The 19,659-nt window shown below is 36.9% G+C and overlaps 2 protein-coding genes and 1 long non-coding RNA gene across 5 annotated transcripts in view; 1 reads left to right on the top strand and 2 right to left on the bottom strand.

The window, feature by feature from the left end:
- The window catches only part of LOC309476065 (uncharacterized protein), a 120,525-nt gene that overhangs the window by 17,327 nt on the left and 83,539 nt on the right, over positions 1–19,659 (top strand). The window lies entirely within an intron of this gene.
- Positions 1–19,659, bottom strand: part of LOC309476378 — an 83,697-nt gene that overhangs the window by 9,762 nt on the left and 54,276 nt on the right. The window lies entirely within an intron of this gene.
- On the bottom strand, positions 10,240–19,146 carry LOC309476266 (uncharacterized protein). The gene is made up of 6 exons (XM_082139549.1): positions 14,471–19,146; positions 13,974–14,367; positions 11,291–11,343; positions 11,103–11,164; positions 10,857–10,995; positions 10,240–10,735 (listed from the first exon to the last, which is right to left on the bottom strand). The coding sequence occupies exons 3-6, from the start codon at positions 11,298–11,300 to the stop codon at positions 10,335–10,337; spliced, it is 612 nt and encodes a 203-aa protein (XP_081995675.1). The 5' UTR covers positions 11,301–11,343; positions 13,974–14,367; positions 14,471–19,146; the 3' UTR covers positions 10,240–10,334.

The raw sequence follows: 19,659 nt of genomic DNA, 5'->3' as shown, positions 1-19,659 counted from the left end.
GGTCTGGTTGCTGATGGGATTGTTCAGCACACAGCTGTAGGTGTTTTTATCCTGATATTCCACCTCCAGAGGTAGAGAGAGACTGATGCTGAGATCACACACACTGATGCTGGACAATACACTGATTCCTTTGTACCAGGAGAGAGTCGTATCACACACATTCAACACTGATGAACACACCAATGAACAGTTTGATGATGACGATGAAGAACAGTGTGAAGAGTTACTGCTGATGACAGGAACAGGCAGACGAGCTGGAAAACATGAGAGAATAAACAGAAATATGAACACAACAATCAGTCTATTTTAGGTGTTGTGAATTGTAGTTTGTGTGGAGTGAGTGTTTAGTGTGTTCACGTTCACTGAATGTGTCTGTCAGCTCAAACTATTCAATTATTTAATCTATGAATGTATGTAAATAGAATATGTACATGTTTAGAGAAATGACATCTCTACTCACCATAGACAGAAACACTGAATGTTTTTGATGATTTTTTCGCTCCATTTATCTGTAGTTGATAAACTCCAGCATGTTCAGTTCTAATGTTTGTGATGGTCAGAGATCCAGTTTGATCGTCCAGCTTCAGTCTGTCTGTGAATCTCCCATTACGACCATCGTCATTTGTGGAGAAAATCTGCTTCTTTTTTTTAATTCTAAATATGACAGACTTTTCAGCTCCATATTTCCACAGTATATCGTCGTCTTCACGTATTTCAGTAAGATCAGTGTTTAGAGTAACAGAATCTCCCTCCATCACTGACACTGAATCACCAAACACACCTGGAGAACAAACAGATTTACACAGATTAATGTTTCTGATGGTTTACAAAGCCTGAAATCAGCTGTAGTTTTTATAGTTTACAAGTTGAGAACATCCAGAACAGCGGCAGAAACACCAAAACTAAATGAACAACCACGTAGAGTTTGTCGCATCACTTAATGTTAAACACAGATTAACAAATCAGGGATTATAATTCTAACCTGGGATTTAATTCATCTACAGTTTATTTTGTCCACAGCGATTGATTCGCCATTGCAAGTAAACAGCAACAATGTTTGATTTCGCAAATGTCAGTTTAAACAAGCACATAACCAAACACACAGTAATACATCTGGTTTTCATACTAAATATTCCAGGCTACTTATTGCATTAATAAAATTAATCCATTATTAACCCAGATATGAACTCAAAGCAAATGGGTTTCTAAAAACAGCTTTTGAAACTTTTTACTGAGCGTGTAGCAGCCACTGTTTTACTCTAAATTAAAAAAATTAATAATAATAAAAAATAAAAAAAATAATTAAACCATAATTTTACTTACCAATCAGACTCCAGCAGCACAAACAGAATAAAACAAACACGTGAAACATTTTCTTCAGTGTCTGATGACACTATCTGCTGAAAACACTTCTACATGTGTGAATCCTCCCACGACACAGTTTGGCCCTCCTAGTTTCACTCGCTGCATTTACACATGATATAATGTTATAGTTCATCTGGCCTTTATTAAGACTTTAACTGTTCTTAATTTGTGAAATTTTCTTTATTTCTTATCATTTAACATACTATTTGAAAAGTAGGTGTCTGTCTGTGTTAAATGCCAGAAGTAGAAAAATATCTAGTGAACTCTTCGAATTCTAGTGATTTTAAGATGGTTTTGTATATTTATTCAGTTCTCAATTTTAGTGTATTTAAAAACCAAAGTAAAAAGTTAAAACTGTGTCTGATCTCATAGTACAAGTTTTATTGAAGTTCATCTTCTGAGTCAAACTGAAACCTTGGTCGGTGTACTTGAGAAATGTGTTTTGATCTGGACCATCAGCTCTAGGTGAGAGTGTGTGTTCAGTGTATGTGTGTTAAGGTGAAGAGTTTCTTCCTGCCCTGCTTTTTATGAAAACAAGCAAGAAGGTGTCTGGCCACACACTGAATTCAGTACAGACTACAGACTACAGAAGTCTATTAAATTATTATTTTTTCTATAGTGCATAAAGTGCAAAGTGAATTTAAACCAAACGAATAAGAGCAAACATTTCAGCACATTGCTATCTTCAGTGCTCACTCTGCAACAAACATTCACCCTTTTGTTGGTAAATTAGCAATTAGGGGTCATCAGCTGAAATAAAATCAGCTGCTTTTTATGAACCTCACAGTTAAAGGTACAATATGTAAGAATTTTAAAATAAAATATCCCCAAATCACTTGCACAGTGTGATATTTTTCCTGCAGTTGTGTACTTACAATATCCCAAAAGTTCCCAAAGATTTTTAATTTCAGAGAAATTCCAATTTTAAACTAGATGCGAAAGTTCGTTGAGACAAACTTTAAGTTGGCTTGAGAAAGTTTGGACCAGAATGTTTTTTGCTAGGCAGTTGCTAGGGTATTCTGGGTGGTTGCTATGGTGTTGCTAAGCAGTTGCTAGGGTATTCTGGGTGGTTGCTAGGCGGTTGCTAGGGTGTTCTGGGTGGTTGCTGTGTTGTTGTTAGGCGGTTGCTAAGGTATTTTGGGTGGTTGCTAGGTGGTTGCTAGGGTGTTGCTAAGCGGTTGCTAAGGTATTTTGGGTGGTTGCTAGGGTATTATGGGTGGTTGCTAGGCGGTTGCTAGGGTGTTCTGGGTGGTTGCTATGGTGTTGCTAGGCGGTTGCTAAGGTATTCTGGGTGGTTGCAAGGCGGTTGCTAGGGTATTTTGGGTGGTTGCTATGGTTTTGCTAGGCGGTTGCTAAGGTATTCAGGGCGGTTGATATGGTGTTACTAGGTGGTTGGTAGTTGTCACAGATGGTTACTATGGAGTTTTTATAGAGTTCTTAGCCTGATTTAACACTTAACTAATCACTATTAGCATGTAGCTATGCACTGCTAGCATGTGTAGCATGTTGGAAGTGCTGTTTGCTAGCATGAGTCAAAAGAGCCAAACCTCATCTCTATAAGATGTTCTGATACAGAGATATAGGTCTCTGCCGCTTCCTATCCTTGTTTTGGTTACGCCCACCACCCGGCTGCCGCCATGCCGCGCACCAGATTCCACACAACAACAACACACCTGCGGCTAGTCACTCGCCACACATCTTCTATATGAGGCGCCGGACTGGACAAAAGGGATACGAACTGCGCGAGCGAGCGACAGTGTGCGAGAGAGACCGAGTGTGTCTGCGCGCGAGTGAGACCGAGTGTACGTACGCGAGAGAGACCGAGTGTGTCTGCGCGCGAGAGAGACCGAGTGTGTCCGATCATTAGTTTAGTAGGCTAAAACTAAGCTCAGACATAAATCTGAAATTATCTTAATCGATACAGAATCATTGGAGAGAATCTATAACACAATATCACAAATGAAACATAAACTGTTATTTCCTGTAGCCAGGCCTATATGCGTAGCGTGCCAAGTTAGGCACTGCGTGCGTGCAATACAGACTGGTTTACTCTCGCCTGTCACGTGACCAGACTGTAATCACAGCTTTGCTGTTAATAAATCGCATTTCATCATATCGCGATATTATCGCAAATGCAATTAATCGTTCAGCCCCACTCTATTGCATTCAAATGTCTAATCAATTACGTTTTCAGTCGCATTTATGCAGTTTACTCAAGAAATAACGTTAGACTAATAACATTTCGCTCTGTTCGTGCCTTCTGCTGCAAACTCGTTTCGGAGGATTAGCCTACTTGCAGTTAAACAAGAATACACTTTAAAACCTTAAAAATACCTTATTTAATCGTTTAACCATTTTAATATTTAGTTTATTTACAGTGAGACAAAAAATGCGTTTTCTCCAATAGAACAATAATACACCAAAACCCAACATAAATTCAGAAAATACATCAATTGTATTATACTTGATATAATCCAAATCTTTAGAATCCATACGTTTGCAAGAAAGAGATCCAAATTCAGCCCTTTATCCAGTGAGTGATCTTCATCTCCATTTCACAGGCTATCACAGCAGCGCAGTCCGTAACTGTCAAATCCCGCGCTCGTGATGAATTCAAATCAAGCGGGAAGGAAGTCGACCAGAAGTTGAAGCCGGCCGCGTGCCACCATCTTGTAGCAGAACTTCGCCTGCTGTTAGCATCCCATTGACTCCCATTCATTTTGGCGTCACTTTGACAGCGAATAACTTTACATCTGAGGCGTTTGAAGACTCCATTTGTCCATTATTAATTTCTAAAGAAACACGAAAATGTATAAAAGGCTCCATTACCTTGTATCTTATGTTATGGCCCCGTAGAAGCAGTTTTTGTAAAAATAGGCTAACGATTGCGTCATAACCACGCGACTCTCTGTCGCACAGTAGAGAGATTACCGTATGGACAGGAGGAGAAGCTCGTGGGCAATCGGGGGGACGTGGAGGCAAAATGACAAAATAATTAATCAGAATACTTAGCAAAAGTTTCTCCTGCTGCTAGCTCATGGACACCTCCTACTCACACTCTCCGTCTCTGCAAGTTTCGAAGGGGATGATACAGATTTCTCTTGGCACAGCTATGATATGATACTGTGTATGATGCATTACCCACCTCGGTAGACATAGCTCCACACAATAAAGTTGGCCGGCTCCGATAATAACAAATGGACATGAGCAGCGGTAGAGGGGGGGAGGAGGGTGCCACAAGTGAGATTTTTTTACTACAGTGTTGTGAAATGTACGTCCCACAGCTGTAGGGGGAGCTCGTTGAGAAAACACGCGACAACAAAAGTGAAAATCAGCAAAGAAATGGCTAGAGTTGCCATGTTCCCCTTTAAATCCATTCAGTGATGTGTATTTTAATTTTGTTTATTATATCATGCAGTACCGGTCAAAAGTTTGAAAACATTATGTAAAAAAAAAAAAAAAAGTGTTTCTTTCTCAACAAGGCTGCACTTATTTTTAAAAACAGTGATATTTACAATTTAAATTAACTGGTCTCTGTTGTAATATATTTTAAACTGCAATTTAATCATTTGTTGGCAAAGCTGATTTTTCCACAAAGTGGAAATCTGAAGTTGCAAAACTGTTTAACATTATTAATAATCATAAATGTTCCTTGAGCACCAAATCAGCATAATGGCACTGAATACTGGAGTAGGCCTAATGGCTGCTGAAAATTCAGCATATGATCTCAAGATCACTTTACCCGATTAACATTATGTATTATCTAATAGCAGTTGCATATATGTTTTGTAAATACCGTAAATGCCCGACAGTCATGAATCATGCCAATAATTTTTTTAATTTGAAGCTTTTGATTAGATGGATTTTGTTGATAGTGATTTTATTTTACTGGTAACAGCCCTAAAGTAGTGCCTTATTATTCAAACTGGATTGATCAATTAAAATTAAGAACTTGACATAGATGATGATGAATATGCCTATATTTAATAAGGTTTTTTTTATAAAAATGCCCCTTGGAAATCAATTTATAGTGGAAATATAATCTCTTTATGGAAAAGTTTGTTGCTGTCAACATTGTTACAAGATACATTAAAAATGCAGGTATCTTCTGTGTGCTTTATGCATGGCATGAGAGGAGATGAGATGAAAAATTTGTTGACTTTGGATAAATATATTTTTTGCATAATTTTTAATTGTGAAAAATATTAAATAACTTCACTGTAATTCACTGTATTGTTGCCAAAATCTTTTTTTTCCACTGTTCGTAACAGTGAATTACAGTGAAGTAACTGAATATTTTTCACAATAAAAATCATAAAAATTATGCAAACATTTATTTTTTCCAAAATAAGTGTTGTAGTATAACCAACAGGACAGCAGTGATGTGTGAACTGAATTTGGCAACAATAGGCTACAGTGTATTACAGTGAAGTTATTGAATATTTTTCATAAATAAAAAAACATAAAACATAGGGTAGAGCGGGGCACAACCTAACGCTTTTTGACTTTCTCAGTTTGTGTAAATCTACTTATGGTTCAGAGTATTTATTTTTTCCCACATTAATTTCCCACATGTCTAGTACAATTATGTGGTTTTGTTTTATTAATACAGTATATACTTTTTTCTTGACATACCCCGAAAGAATGGAAGTGAAATGTGACAACATGCCCCATAGGTGGGGTACATTGTAACATGTGAGGGGCACATTGTAACATAACATATGACAGCTTAAAATGTTATCTGATCTAATAAAAAATATATACAAAACAAACTAAAATATTTTCTAAATAAAATACAATTAAAAAACTTTTTCATATAAAATAATGGCAATTTTTAATAATTAAATATAAACACATTTTTGAGTTTTGACTACGAACACATGAAAACACAGCTATACAACATAGTTCAAAACAAATAAATAATTAGTCATTTCTGAACATTGACTCTCAGTCTTTATTCACCTTTTCCTCACGTTTTCCCAATAAAATTAATAAAAGAATAGAATATAATAGCATATTTCTAATAGGGGCACATTGTAACGCAGTGTGACAACATGCCCCCGCCTGCACAACTGGGATTTAAACCCTGCTAGTGTCTTCTGCTAGTTAGCGAAGCATTAAATAACTATCTCAACTGTTAAATAACATCTTGGAGATTAAAATAATATCAGATTTGTCTTATTTTAAATAAACACAAAAAAAATAGAGATGAAAAATTAACTTAAGTAAGAAATTTACTTTTGCTATATGGTTTAATAAATGTCTATGGATATCTTCCAAAAAAAAAGAATAATTTTGGCGGAATTTTTTTTTCTATATAGTGTTGATATGGCAACTAGTAAATACACAAAGTTTCGTCATCCAAGCATGTGCGGACGTATTTAAAACAAGCGTGTTACAACTAGCCCCGCGTTAGGTTGTGCCCCGCGCTCTATGCAAAAATACTTTTTTTTTCCAAAATAAGTGTTGTATAACCAGCAGGACTGGTTTTGTAGTAACACTTTTCGCACTTTTTTTTTTTTTTTTTTTTTGCACTTTGCAGACACGGTCCCTTCGGATCTGTCTCTCAGCCTGCGCACATACATTTTGTCCACTGCGAAGGAAAGCTCGTTTCGAGGAAAATTAGATTGTGGCTGCTTGTCTACGTTACTACGATTGAAAATAGGTGTTATTTGTGTAGAAACAACGTTTAGCTCGCGAGTTATTAATCCGGGAAGTTCGAATCTGTGGATTTATTGCCAACTTTACTCAACTGGAAAAGTTATGGGGGAAACGTGCTGCAAATGAAGCTTCTCTTTAATTCGCTCTGGGTGATCTTGATTTTACTCGACAAGAATGGTAAGAACTTTATTTGTTACAATCTCTCTCCCGGTGTTTTCTGTGAAAGGTGTTGAAGAAGTAGTAGGGTTATTTGGGATAGTGTGAAAACAGCGCCTACGGTTACAGAATTCGATGGGTCACAGAATTAGTTGTAACAACCAGGGCATTGGACCCGATCGCGCGAGCGAAAAACAAACAACAAAAACAAAAGCTGTTAAAACGGCGTGGCAAGAAAACTAGTGATGGCAATTTCAAAACACTGCTTCATGAAGCTTCGAAACCTATACGAACCTTTTGTTCCGAATCAATGGTTCGGAGCGTTTATCAACCAGAGCCATATAGAGAGAGAGTTGCGACACTCTTTGATGTCGCCGCTATGGCTGTCACGTGGTTCATGTAAGCCCCAATTCCAAAACGTACGCTGGCTGTCATGTTCTTCTATGGGACAGACAGCAGCGATTGCATTATTGAACGGTAAATATAAAATAAAACCCACACCCAAGTACTTTTTCAGCTGTTATTGCATTATTGCATTTTGTTAATGTCAGTTTTGCATTTGGAGATAAGTTTTAGGCTATATTTTTGGAGGGAAAAGCTTAGTGTTCATGTTCGCATGGGTAGTAGCACTGGCTTTAGCGGCTCTAACTTAACTTTTCCATATCATTCAACTGATGATGGACGTCTCATGATATTTATTTTAGCACAACTGGGCTGTATTAGGCTATTGATTCCCGTGATTTTGCTTATAAATTTTGATTCAGCCATTAGCCTACCTTCGTGATCACGCAAAGAGGTCTGCCGTGGCGGTCCGTTCAGAATTCGCTTAGAAGCTATAGCTCACTTCTTCTGATGAAAGTGGCCACCCCCAGGACCACAACGTGAAACATGATCATGTTAAGACTAAGAATATTATTTTAAGATTAAGGCCATACACATTATCAAAACTATAACAGATTAAAAACGAATTTAAGCATGGCTGATACAAATGAAGGTTTTCAAATAAAATATTTTTTATTAAACAATGACAGACAACAAAAATGTGTGCTTGTGTGTGTGAACAAGAAAAACAAAAACCAGGGGCAGGTGATCCATGAAACAGACAGGACTGGTGATGGCCATAACAATCCTAAAGGTCCAGCATTGTTCTCACAAGCCGCTTCACTCAAGACAATAAAACATAATGAAAAGTTAGTATATCCCAAAAAATTAAATTAAATAAAAGTTGCTATAAAGGTGGTAGCGATTCATTACCGAACTCTTAGCTGACGAAGTCGTGCTTGAAAATTGGTTGAAACAACCAACATAAAATATAAATAATTAGGCTGTGCATGTACAAATGAAGACCAGTATAAGCATCGCAAAGGGCCTCTGATACAATATAGACAGTTGACAATTCAAAAGAGGTCGATATTTCAGCAACTTAACTCTGGAACAACTCGACGCGCAGCAATGTAAGTGAATGGTGTCCAACGGCCAAATGACAGTGTTTGGAACTATTCCGATCTTCAAATCCCGGAAGTAGGCGGTTAAAAGCGCCGCCATTATTTACAACGGAGGTCTATGGGAGTGTCGCAACTCTCTCTCTCTATGGCTCTGGTATCAACCAAGGGGCAACATTCTAATCTGAAAAATGAAGCCTACCCGGAAGTGCGAAAAACTGCAATACATCGAAAATCCGCTAGAGAGAGGTCCCAAAAGGGAGCGCATTTAGGCCACGCCCACACCGGGGGGGAAAACAAACCAACCGTCCCAACGCGTCATAATCTGAAGACCACGCCCACCAAGGGGGAAAACAAACCAACTGTCTCCATTGACTTTGCATTAGGAGAGGCTGCCTCCTTGTCATTTCTTGCTTCTAAGAAAAGACAGAATAATGCCTAAAAGCTGCTGTGTGACAAGGTGTACAGCAAACAAGCTAAGAAACCCAGAAATAAGTTTTCATAAGCTGTCGACCCCAAAAAACGAGCGTTTGAGGACATAAAAGTGGATACATGCTGGAACGAATGGGTAAATTGTGGGATCCTGACACTCAGTATGCACTAAAATACACTACGTGTGCAGTAAGTTAAACATTTGGTCACTGGTGAGTCAAATATCCAAATGTCAGTTTTATATATTACATTTCTGTAAGATAAACTATCCTGTGTAGCCGATTACGGTCTCCTCCAGCGGACGTACGTTAGTTCTCAGAGTAATGAGACACGTGACGCTCTGTCTCAACTGCCTGTATCCACTTTTATGTCCTAAACACTCGTTTTTTGGGGTCGAGAGCTAATAAAAACTTATTTCTGTTTTTTTTTTTAGCTTGTTTGCTGTACACCTTGTCACACAGCAGCTTTTAGGCATTTTTCTGTCTTTTGTTAGAAGAAAGAAATGACAAGGAGGCAGCCTCTCACAATGCAAAGTCAATGGGGACGGTTGGTTTCGATAGTGCCAACATGATAGATCCAATACGTAGTGAATGGAGGTGTGTTTTGGCGATGTCATAGACGCATGCGCAGTACCGAACTACCGATCGCTGGGTTATAATGCGCATGCGCTAGTCTTAAGTGACATGTATGCTCAATATTGAATTGAGATGTTCTAACCTATGATTCTAACCTTTGTAGTAGTACTGATAAATAGTAATACGTAATTATTGATGAATAATTATTTACATAAATGTGATTAAGTTATCCTAGTTTCTCTTGACATACATGCAAAATAGTTAATTTTACAACATTTTAAATTATGATTTTAAACCTAAATTTGATGGATTAATAACATGTCGTCACCACAAGTATTTTTTTTTAATGCGTGTATATAGAACATTTTAAAATTAAGCAATTTTATTTAGGTCATATTTGCTGTTTAGTGGAAGCAAAAATGATTGTCTCTGTAATTTTAATCCTAAAGCTACAATACAATATGGTCTATAAACAACTTAACATACCAATACACATTCAAGGGAAAAATGCAAAAACATAACAGCATTAAGAATTCTTTAATGGCTTCTTTAATTACAAATTTTTCCATATTGATATGTACATAAGGTTCCCCTTATTTGCTCTTCAGTGTTTGCAGGACATGTACGTACATTTAAAAAAGAAAAAAGAAAAGAAAAAAAGAAAAGAAGAAAAGAAAATAATTTAAGTTTAATATATAAACAGTCAGATCAAGTAGTTGTCACTCAAGTTGTCACTCAAGTTGTCACTCAAGTTGTCACTCAAGTTGTCACTCAAGTTGTCACTCAAGTTGTCACTCAAGTTGTCACTCAAGTTGTCCCTCAAGTTGTCACTCAAGTTGTCACTCAAGTTGTCACTCAAGTTGTCACTCAAGTTGTCCTCGGGGCTATAGTGACTCCCATCACAGATGAAGCAGTCTGCTGAGCAGTAACCTTCAAAGTCTTTGGTTGAGTAAAACGCAAGAAGGATTCCTTTCCTTCCATCTCCAACATAGCCTGGCGGGAAGTCTTTAAATAAGTCCCCACAGCAAAGGCAACTCGTCACTTCATATGGCACTCGAAACCTCTCCTTGTACTCACTGGAGAATGCACTCCAGTTGACAACACCTATTGTAAGATAATAATAAATTCTGAGCAAAGCTTAAAATGCATTTGCAGTTTAAACGTAATGTGTAGAACTGTCTACTGGTAAAAAAAAAAAAAGAAAAAAAAAAAAGAAATAACTTACTGTGAGCCTCTTTTCTGAATGATGCCTCACTAACAACATCATGGAAAAGCCTGCACGTCAGAGACAGCCTGAAGAAAGCCACATCTCCATCTTCTTTGACCACATTCATGAGGATATATCTCAGGATCTCAGCTGGCATCTGCTCAGCAATTTGTTTAATATTATTCAATATAAAATACTAGTCAAATAATAGCATACATTTAACATGTTAAAAATAATAACATTTGGAATAGGGAAAACTCCCACCTTACTTATGTCCACCTCATCTGGCACCTCTAGCACCTCATCAGCTTCCATTTCCAATTCTCCTAAAGAAATCAATTATATTCACACCAATACAATAATCATGAAATATTTATGGAAAATGGAACTTGAACATTTTATCATCAGTTGTCAGATTAGTTGTTGCAAACCTATTTTAGTTAAAGTTATACCTGTCTTCATTTCTTTGCGCCTTTTTCTGAGTAGCTTCCTTTCAGCATCTGATCTTAAATTATAAAAAAATAAAAATAAAAAAAAACAAGTGAACTACAGTTTGCCTAGCAAGTACTTACTCCACACCATTCTCTCTAGAACATTGGATGTGGTTGCACCTATTAAATTAAAAAAGGTCAGAAAGAAAATTAAAGCACCATGGTACAACAATACTACGCATGTTTTAAAGAGAGAAACACGTATTTTAGAGCGTAAATGGAAACAAACTAATTTAGAGGTCTTTAGAATCGCGTGGAAAGACAGTATGTCACGTTATAAAAAGGCCCTAAAAGCGGCCAGGGCTGAGCACCTCCGCAAACTAATAGAAAACAACCAAAACAATCCAAGGTTTTTATTTAACACCGTGGCTAGACTAACAAATAAACAGACGTCACCCGAACAAAATATCCCGTTACAGTTCAGTAGTAATGATTTCATGAACTTCTTCACTGAGAAAATAGAAAGCATCAGAACCACAATTGTAAACGTTCAATCTTCAATTGCGCCTTATAATTCAGCTTCAATTATCACCCCGCAAGAACAATTACAGTGCTTTACAACTATAGAACAAAAAGAGTTAAATAAACTTATCACTTCGTCTAAAACAACAACATGTTTATTAGATCCTATACCAACTAAACTACTGAAAGAAGTGTTACCTGTAGTGGAAGAGCCTCTCCTCAATATTATTAACTCGTCTTTATCTTTAGGTCATGTTCCAAGAACATTTAAACTGGCAGTTATAAAACCTCTCATTAAGAAACCACAATTAGATCATAATAATCTAGCAAATTATAGACCCATTTCAAATCTTCCATTTTTGTCTAAAATATTAGAAAAAGTGGTGTCCGCTCAACTGGGCTCTTTCTTGCAACAAAATGATATCTATGAAAAGTTTCAGTCTGGATTCAGACTGCATCATAGCACTGAAACTGTGCTCGTTAAAATCACAAATGATTTACTTTTAGCTTCTGACCAAGGCTGTATCTCAATACTAGTTTTACTTGATCTTAGTGCTGCGTTCGATACTATAGATCATACATTACTATAGATCATACATTACTCTTAGATCGACTACAAAATTATACTGGTGTTCAAGGACAAGCATTAAGCTGGTTCAAATCATACCTATCTGACCGCTACCATTTTGTCTATTTAAATGGAGAAAAATCGATCATAACTCCAGTAAACTATGGAGTGCCGCAGGGATCTGTATTAGGCCCTCTGTTATTCTCAATATATATGATGCCACTTGGAAATATTATAAGGAAACATGGAATTAGTTTCCATTGTTATGCTGATGACACTCAAATATATATTTCATCACGGCCGGATGAAAACGCAAAATTTTCCAAATTGACAGAGTGTGTTAAAGATATAAAAGATTGGATGATACGTAATTTTCTTTTATTAAATCCAGACAAGACAGAGGTAATACTTATCGGTTCAAAAAACTGCCCACAAAACCTCGCACAATACAACTTTAACATCATAGGATGTTCTGTTACTTTATCCTCTACAGTAAAAGACCTGGGTGTTATACTCGATTGCAACCTGTCTTTTGAAAATCATATTTCATATGTTACAAAAACAGCCTTTTTCCACCTTAGAAACATTGCTAAGCTACGTAATATGCTATCAGTTTCTGATGCAGAAAAGTTAGTTCATGCATTCATGACCTCGAGACTGGATTACTGTAATGCTTTATTAGCTGGTTGTCCTGCATCCTCAATAAACAAGCTACAGTTAGTCCAAAATGCCGCCGCTAGAGTTCTTACGAGATCAAGAAAATATGATCATATAACACCGATTTTATCATCACTGCATTGGTTACCTATAAAGCTCCGTATTAATTACAAGGTATTGCTACTGAATTATAAAGCCCTAAACGGCTTAGCTCCAGTCTATTTAACGGATCTTCTATCACCCTATAATCCATCGCGCTCTTTAAGATCACTAAATTCAAGGCTTTTGGTCATACCTAGGATATCCAGAACCACCAAAAGAGGGAGAGCATTTTCACATTTGGCTCCAAAACTCTGGAATAGTCTTCCTGATACTGTTCGTTGCTCGGACTCGCTCTCCCAGTTTAAAACTAGATTAAAGTCGCATCTCTTCAGCCAGGCATTCATATAATATTTTAATCTTACAGTTCAAAATACAATCCGGTCTCAAGCTCATAAATGCTAGAGGAGAACTGGCCCCCGACTGAACCTGGGTTCTCCCAAGGTTTTTTTTTCTCCATTAGGTCACCTGATGGAGTTTTAGGACACCATTAGGTCACTTGGAGTTTTTCGGTTCCTTGCCACTGTTGCCTTTGGCTTGCTCAGTTGGGGATATGTTGGGGATATTTTGGGGATATTTAATTTTATCAATCGATAAATTCCACTTGAAACAAACCTTGTTGTATTATTTTAATTTAATACTGTGAAGCTCCTTTGATACAATCTGTATTGTGAAAAGCACTATACAAATATACTTGACACAGGAAAAAAAAAAAACACCGTAAAATACCAAATACTGTGCAAATTAACATTATTAAAGAGAGGATAAAAAAACTGCTACTTCTACTCCTCCTTCACCTACTACTACTGTACTAATAAATGTGTTTTATTTATTGGAAGTACTTGCAAATAGGCTTACTTCACAGGATAATTTGTTAGCAAGAGCAAGCACCACCATCTCCTTAACTGCAGCCATGTCAGACTGGAAAATATGCTTAATGTAAATAACAAATCACCCTTTGAGAATATACTTTCCAAAATTATTAGTTTTGATAGCTCACCTCAGCAAAATCAAAGAGACCTCCCATTACAACAGAGTGCGTACTGTAACATTAATAGGAAGTTACATCAAAACAGACATAAACAATTATAGTAATGAACTTGAATTAAATTGTTTTAGGAGATGACAGACAGCAATCTGACAAAGTTATAAAAAAAAATAAAAAAAACATGTATTATTGTTATCAAACAATTCTTCCTACCATCAACACAAACACTCCACAGTTATTTGAACAATTCTGCCTTGGAGCACCCTGTTGAGTTCATTTGAAATAAACATGTTATAATTATTCAAAAATAAACTGTGTTTGAATATCAAAAATGGAATTTAGTGATGGCAACAAGAAAACTGCTTACGTTGAGATCATCACGTCCATACTCCTTCCACGGCCCAGGATGTAGTTGCTGTGCAAGTTTTCTACAAAGCATTAAACCACAACAGTTAAAACAAAAATGGATAAAAAAAAATAAAAAAATGCTAATAAACAAACAAACTTGGGTGGAACAACCTCAAACAAATTTGACTCATTTATCATTGTTTAAACAAACTATAAAATATAATTCCAGCAATTAGGTAGATGTAAATAGTTTAAACATCAATGAAAAATTAGCCATAAAACAAAAAACAAAATGCATGCAAATGGATGTATGGCACAAAAACAGAACTACCATAATCCTGAACTAATTTTGAACTCTTAATATTTTTTCTGAAAAAACCTGTAGGGACCAACGAAACGACAATCGCTGAAGTCAGTGCCGTACAGTGAATCAAGCAAATACATCTCTCTGCTTTTTGGTTTCATGATCTGTAAAACTGGTTCTATTAAGTGATTCTTGGAAGATACAATTATTAGTTATGTCAAAATATCTCTGTGTTACTTGCATTGAGGAGAACTGATCATTTAAACATAAAATACTTACACATATCCAATGGTTTGTAGAGGAAGGCAGTAAGATGAAGTCACATCTTGCTATATGGTCCTAATACAGACAACAAACATTTTTAAACACCACCTAAAATGACCCTAGTTTATTTCTATTAAAATTTCAGTCATACTTACAGGTAAGTTAGCTGAAGGGTCTGCACAGAATGGTGGCAACCATGTCACGGTCACATATGAGCTAAAACAATGGACCTTTATGTTCTGTTAGATACCATTTAAAATTACAGTTAATTTGATTGCATATAAAAGGATCACTTATGCACACTTTCCGAATAAAAAATAAAAAATAAAAAAAAGGTTCCACACAGCAGACAGAAAAAAAAAAAAAATTACCTTTAAGTCAGCAATATCCCTGACAACTGAAAGGCAGGCGTTCAAAATCTGTAATTTGAGAGAATTTTTTTTTTTATATTCGCTCGTCACAAAACAAAAGCATGATTGTGCATGTGATAAAACTCAGTCCCTTCAACATCATTTGGATGGCCCAAGGTAATAAAATCTGATCGGTCCAGAATTGTTGCTCCTAATTTAGCCAAAAATTGTTGTTGTGATTCTTTGTCATTTAAAGCATTTTTTATCTAGAAAAACAAAAACAATTGTAAGTTTGCATGAAAATGCAAAATAATTCAACATACCATCTTAATTTGGTCACTGCTTTGTGGATGCATCCAGCATGCCCTGTTTGGCTGCACATTTCGTAGGGCTGTCAAGTCCATCACTGAACCCCGGCTGGGGTCTGAAAAGAGACAAAATATTATGACCCAACTGTACTAAGTGAAGTGAGATTTTACAAGTGCAGTGTTTATCATGACATTTCTTACAGTATACTGGGCCTATTTGTGTAGTATCACATAAGAGTCTCTCACTATCATTTAAGGACTGTGGAGGCGTACCTTCACATACAGCAGAAGAAAAAGCAATTTTACAATATGTGACAAAATTACTGGTCATTGTAAGATATAACAAAATAATAATAATAATAATAATAAATAAAAACTTATCAAGTACTATCTGACCATAACCATTAAAGGTTAACTGATCACTAGGTGATACAACTTTTTTCAGGCTGTCCTCCATGTTTTTATTCTGTGCCGTGTTATAATGGTGAATGATGTTGCGCATCAAATGTGTCCTGATGGCGTGAACATGTTCAGGAAATAATTGTTTTTGTGCATTGCAGCAAAGAGTTGCTCTGCGGTTTGAGTATTTACCCATCCACAAAGTTCTGGGACTACCTGGACTCTCCTAAGAGCATCTCTTGGGTCTTTTGTGTTGAATTCATGGAATCTGTCATACAAAGCATAATGCTCTGATGATCCAGTCAAAGGATGGCAGTTGGTATCCTCCTCCTTATTTTTCAACCATGGTAGATTAACTTTGAGCTTGCCTTCTTTTGCTAGCTGGATATTGGCTGTAGTTGGTTCAGCAAGTCTCCCTTCATGGGGACTGAAAGGTAGAGAATCTGCTTCACGAAGATTAACGTGTGCTGCAAGTCCTCTAGCAAAGTCGTATATTACAACATTAGGAAAGTGCTTCCAACTCAGCAGCAAGTCCGCAAAGTCTCTGGGAGACTCTGCTCTTATGTTGAATTTGATGGAATAGACTACTCCACAAGGACATGTAATGACTGCCCAGCCACCTAAGAGAAAAATACAATTTAAAGAAAGTACAGTTTAGAAAATGACAAAATCATTATAATGGTTACTTAAACAAAAATCTACAAGTAACACTTCAACTATTAACTTAGTTTTTCATAATTTAGTTTTTCACTAGGTTAGTTTTTCACTAGGTTTTCATAATTTCTTCATACCATACTCGTAAATTTTGAGTCAATCTACCTACTTTTACCAACAATTTGTCAGTGGGTTGACTCAGAGACTAGTTTAAACAGTATTAATCCATGAATAAATTGCAAGTAGTTTCTTACAGCAAATGAAATTTTGCATCTTCCAATGAAAGCATTATTGCTGAAAATGAAATGTCCATCAACATAAATTTTAAACTCCTGGGACATTACTGTGCGGGCTCGACTGGACTCGGAACTGGATCTGGCCCTTCTGGGCCAACGACTGGCTCAGGATCGGCGGGCATGACGCGAACTGCCTTGGCTTCGGTAGATCTGGTGTGAAGTACAGGCTCGGCTGGACTGGCGTGAAGTGCAGGCTCGGCTGGACTGGCGTGAAGTGCAGACGGTGACATGGCGTGCCACGGGAGGAAGCTCTCCAGACAACTGGAGAGTGCCTCTCTCCAGTGCAGACGGTGACATGGCGTGCCACGGGAGGAAGCTCTCCAGACAACTGGAGAGTGCCTCTCTCCAGTCCAGACCGGAGAGATCTGGAAGCTCCCTCGGATCGACCACCTTGGCCCCAATCCGGTAACACGCCTTGATCGATTCATCGCTCAGCGAGCAGGAGGCTGCAAGAGGAACAAAACCCACAGGTGAATTGGAACAGATCGCGGCTATCCCGAGCCAAAACCGCGATCTGTCCAGCGAGCTCCCAGCTCATGATGTGGTCGGTTAATCTGTAAGGTCCGGGTTGAGGAAGGAGACAAGCCAAGCGAAGCGAAGTACCAAAATAACAAAGGTTTATTAACAGGAGGTAACTCAAAACAAACAAGAAACAGTGTGCTGGTGCACAAACAATAACCAACAAAAGATGAGTGAAGACCAGGAACTTAAATACACACACAGATGAACACAAGACAGGTGATGCAGATGATGATAACGATGAACAGGATGGTAATTGAGGGAGTGAGTTCAGGTGTGGAGGCAAGGAGGATTCTGGGAACTGTAGTGAACAGGACGAAGACAGACGGTGAATGTGACAATGCCCAAGGCCCAAACACAGTCACCACTCTTCTGCACAATGTAACCACAAAATTCAAAAACATTACAGAAAGTCCTCTAAGTTTCTAACATAACTGAACATTAAACACTAACATTAATAACATCTTTCAATATAAAATAACACTTTAATCCCTAAATTTCCCTCCAAATGCAGTCCCTTGCAAAGCATGCTGGGGACAATTTTTTTGTGTGTTTTTTTTTGGGAATATTTTTTTGTTGACAACTAACTGGGCAGTGGATCTGTCACCACCCAGTTAGTTGTCAACAAAAAATATTCATGTAGTTATCACACAAATGAATTAAGTTAACTTCAGTTTTAAATATATTAGGTTGATTTAACGCAATTAAATTAAGTTGTAACAAAATGTTAAAAATCGTGTTACTTTAGCTTATTTTGATGAATTAAATTGAACATGAGGCAACAATTCATTTTTTGAGTGTATTTTCTTTCCAACATAATTATTTTACTTGCAAAATACTTTATCCACTAATGTAAAACAATGAAAGTGACCCCCAATTTTTCTCACTTTTAAGAAGATGTTAAGGTCTATATTAAATCCTTGTCAACCTCTTGTAACAAAAAGGCTATACTAAAACTTTGAATGTAACAGATGACAGATTCTACCCAACCTAAAAAGCCTCAGTATCCATCTAAACATCTCTACGACCAGAGGCATGTTAAAATGTAGGTATATTAGCTGTTCAACTTAGTGTAAAGCTTGTCTCCTTCAACTGTCAACTGCACTCGTTCCTGTTGCGTGTCCTTTTTAAATCATAACGGGCATTTATTATTATTATTAAAATAATTTTGTGTGTTTTTGTCTGTTCAAGAGCTAAAGAGAACTCGGGTGTTTATTTATAGAGAGCCACTTCACAGATGCGCCAGTATTTGTGTTTTTCTGCAGGGTGCTTGAATGGTTTAAATTGATTATAGCATCATCATATAATGTAACGCTAGCCAAAGGATGCCAGAAAAAAAGAAATAAAAAAAGATGCTGTGTTAACTGCGTTAAATATTTTTAACGAGTTAAACTGAACAAGTAAATTGCATGCTTTAAAGCGTTGGTTTTGAGAGCCCTAATTGATGTATTTTACATCAGCTGATCAAATGTAGCTTGAATGTAATGTGAGTCGCTTTGGATAAAAACTTCTGCCACATTAATAAAGTGTAATGTAAATACTATTTATGTGGGAGATTCAAACACCAGGATTAAAAATATATTGTAGAAAAACTGTTCATTTCTTCTCCAGGTGTTTTTGGTGTTGGATCAGATGAAGAGTCAGTGTCAGTGCTGGAGGGAGATTCAGTCACTCTATACACTGGTATTCAAACAAACCAACAAGAAGATATTAAATGGTATTTTAATGACATTCGCATCGCTCAAATCAATGGAGATCTCAATAAGACCTGTACAGATGTTCAGTGTAATGAAGATACTGAGAGATTCAGAGACAGACTGAAGCTGGATCATCAGACTGGATCTCTGACCATCACAAACACCACAACTGAAGACACTGGACTTTATGAACTGAAGATCATCAGCAGCAGCAGCATCAGTGGAAATATCTTCAATGTTACTGTCAATGGTTGGTTAGTGAATGTTTAAATGCAGTTTATATATGTTTAAACAATATTGTTAATTTGCCAGATTTTTTCCCCAATGATATTCGGTTATTTTCTTATCTTTTTTTTTTTTCTCAGTTATTCTTCTTACAGTATTCAGATCTCGTACAGTTTTTCCATTGACAAGTTG

This window comes from Leuciscus leuciscus (genome assembly GCF_965113295.1).
Source record: "Leuciscus leuciscus genome assembly, chromosome: 15".
Lineage (NCBI taxonomy): Eukaryota > Metazoa > Chordata > Actinopteri > Cypriniformes > Leuciscidae > Leuciscus > Leuciscus leuciscus.
This window is presented reverse-complemented; position numbering and strand designations above follow the sequence as displayed.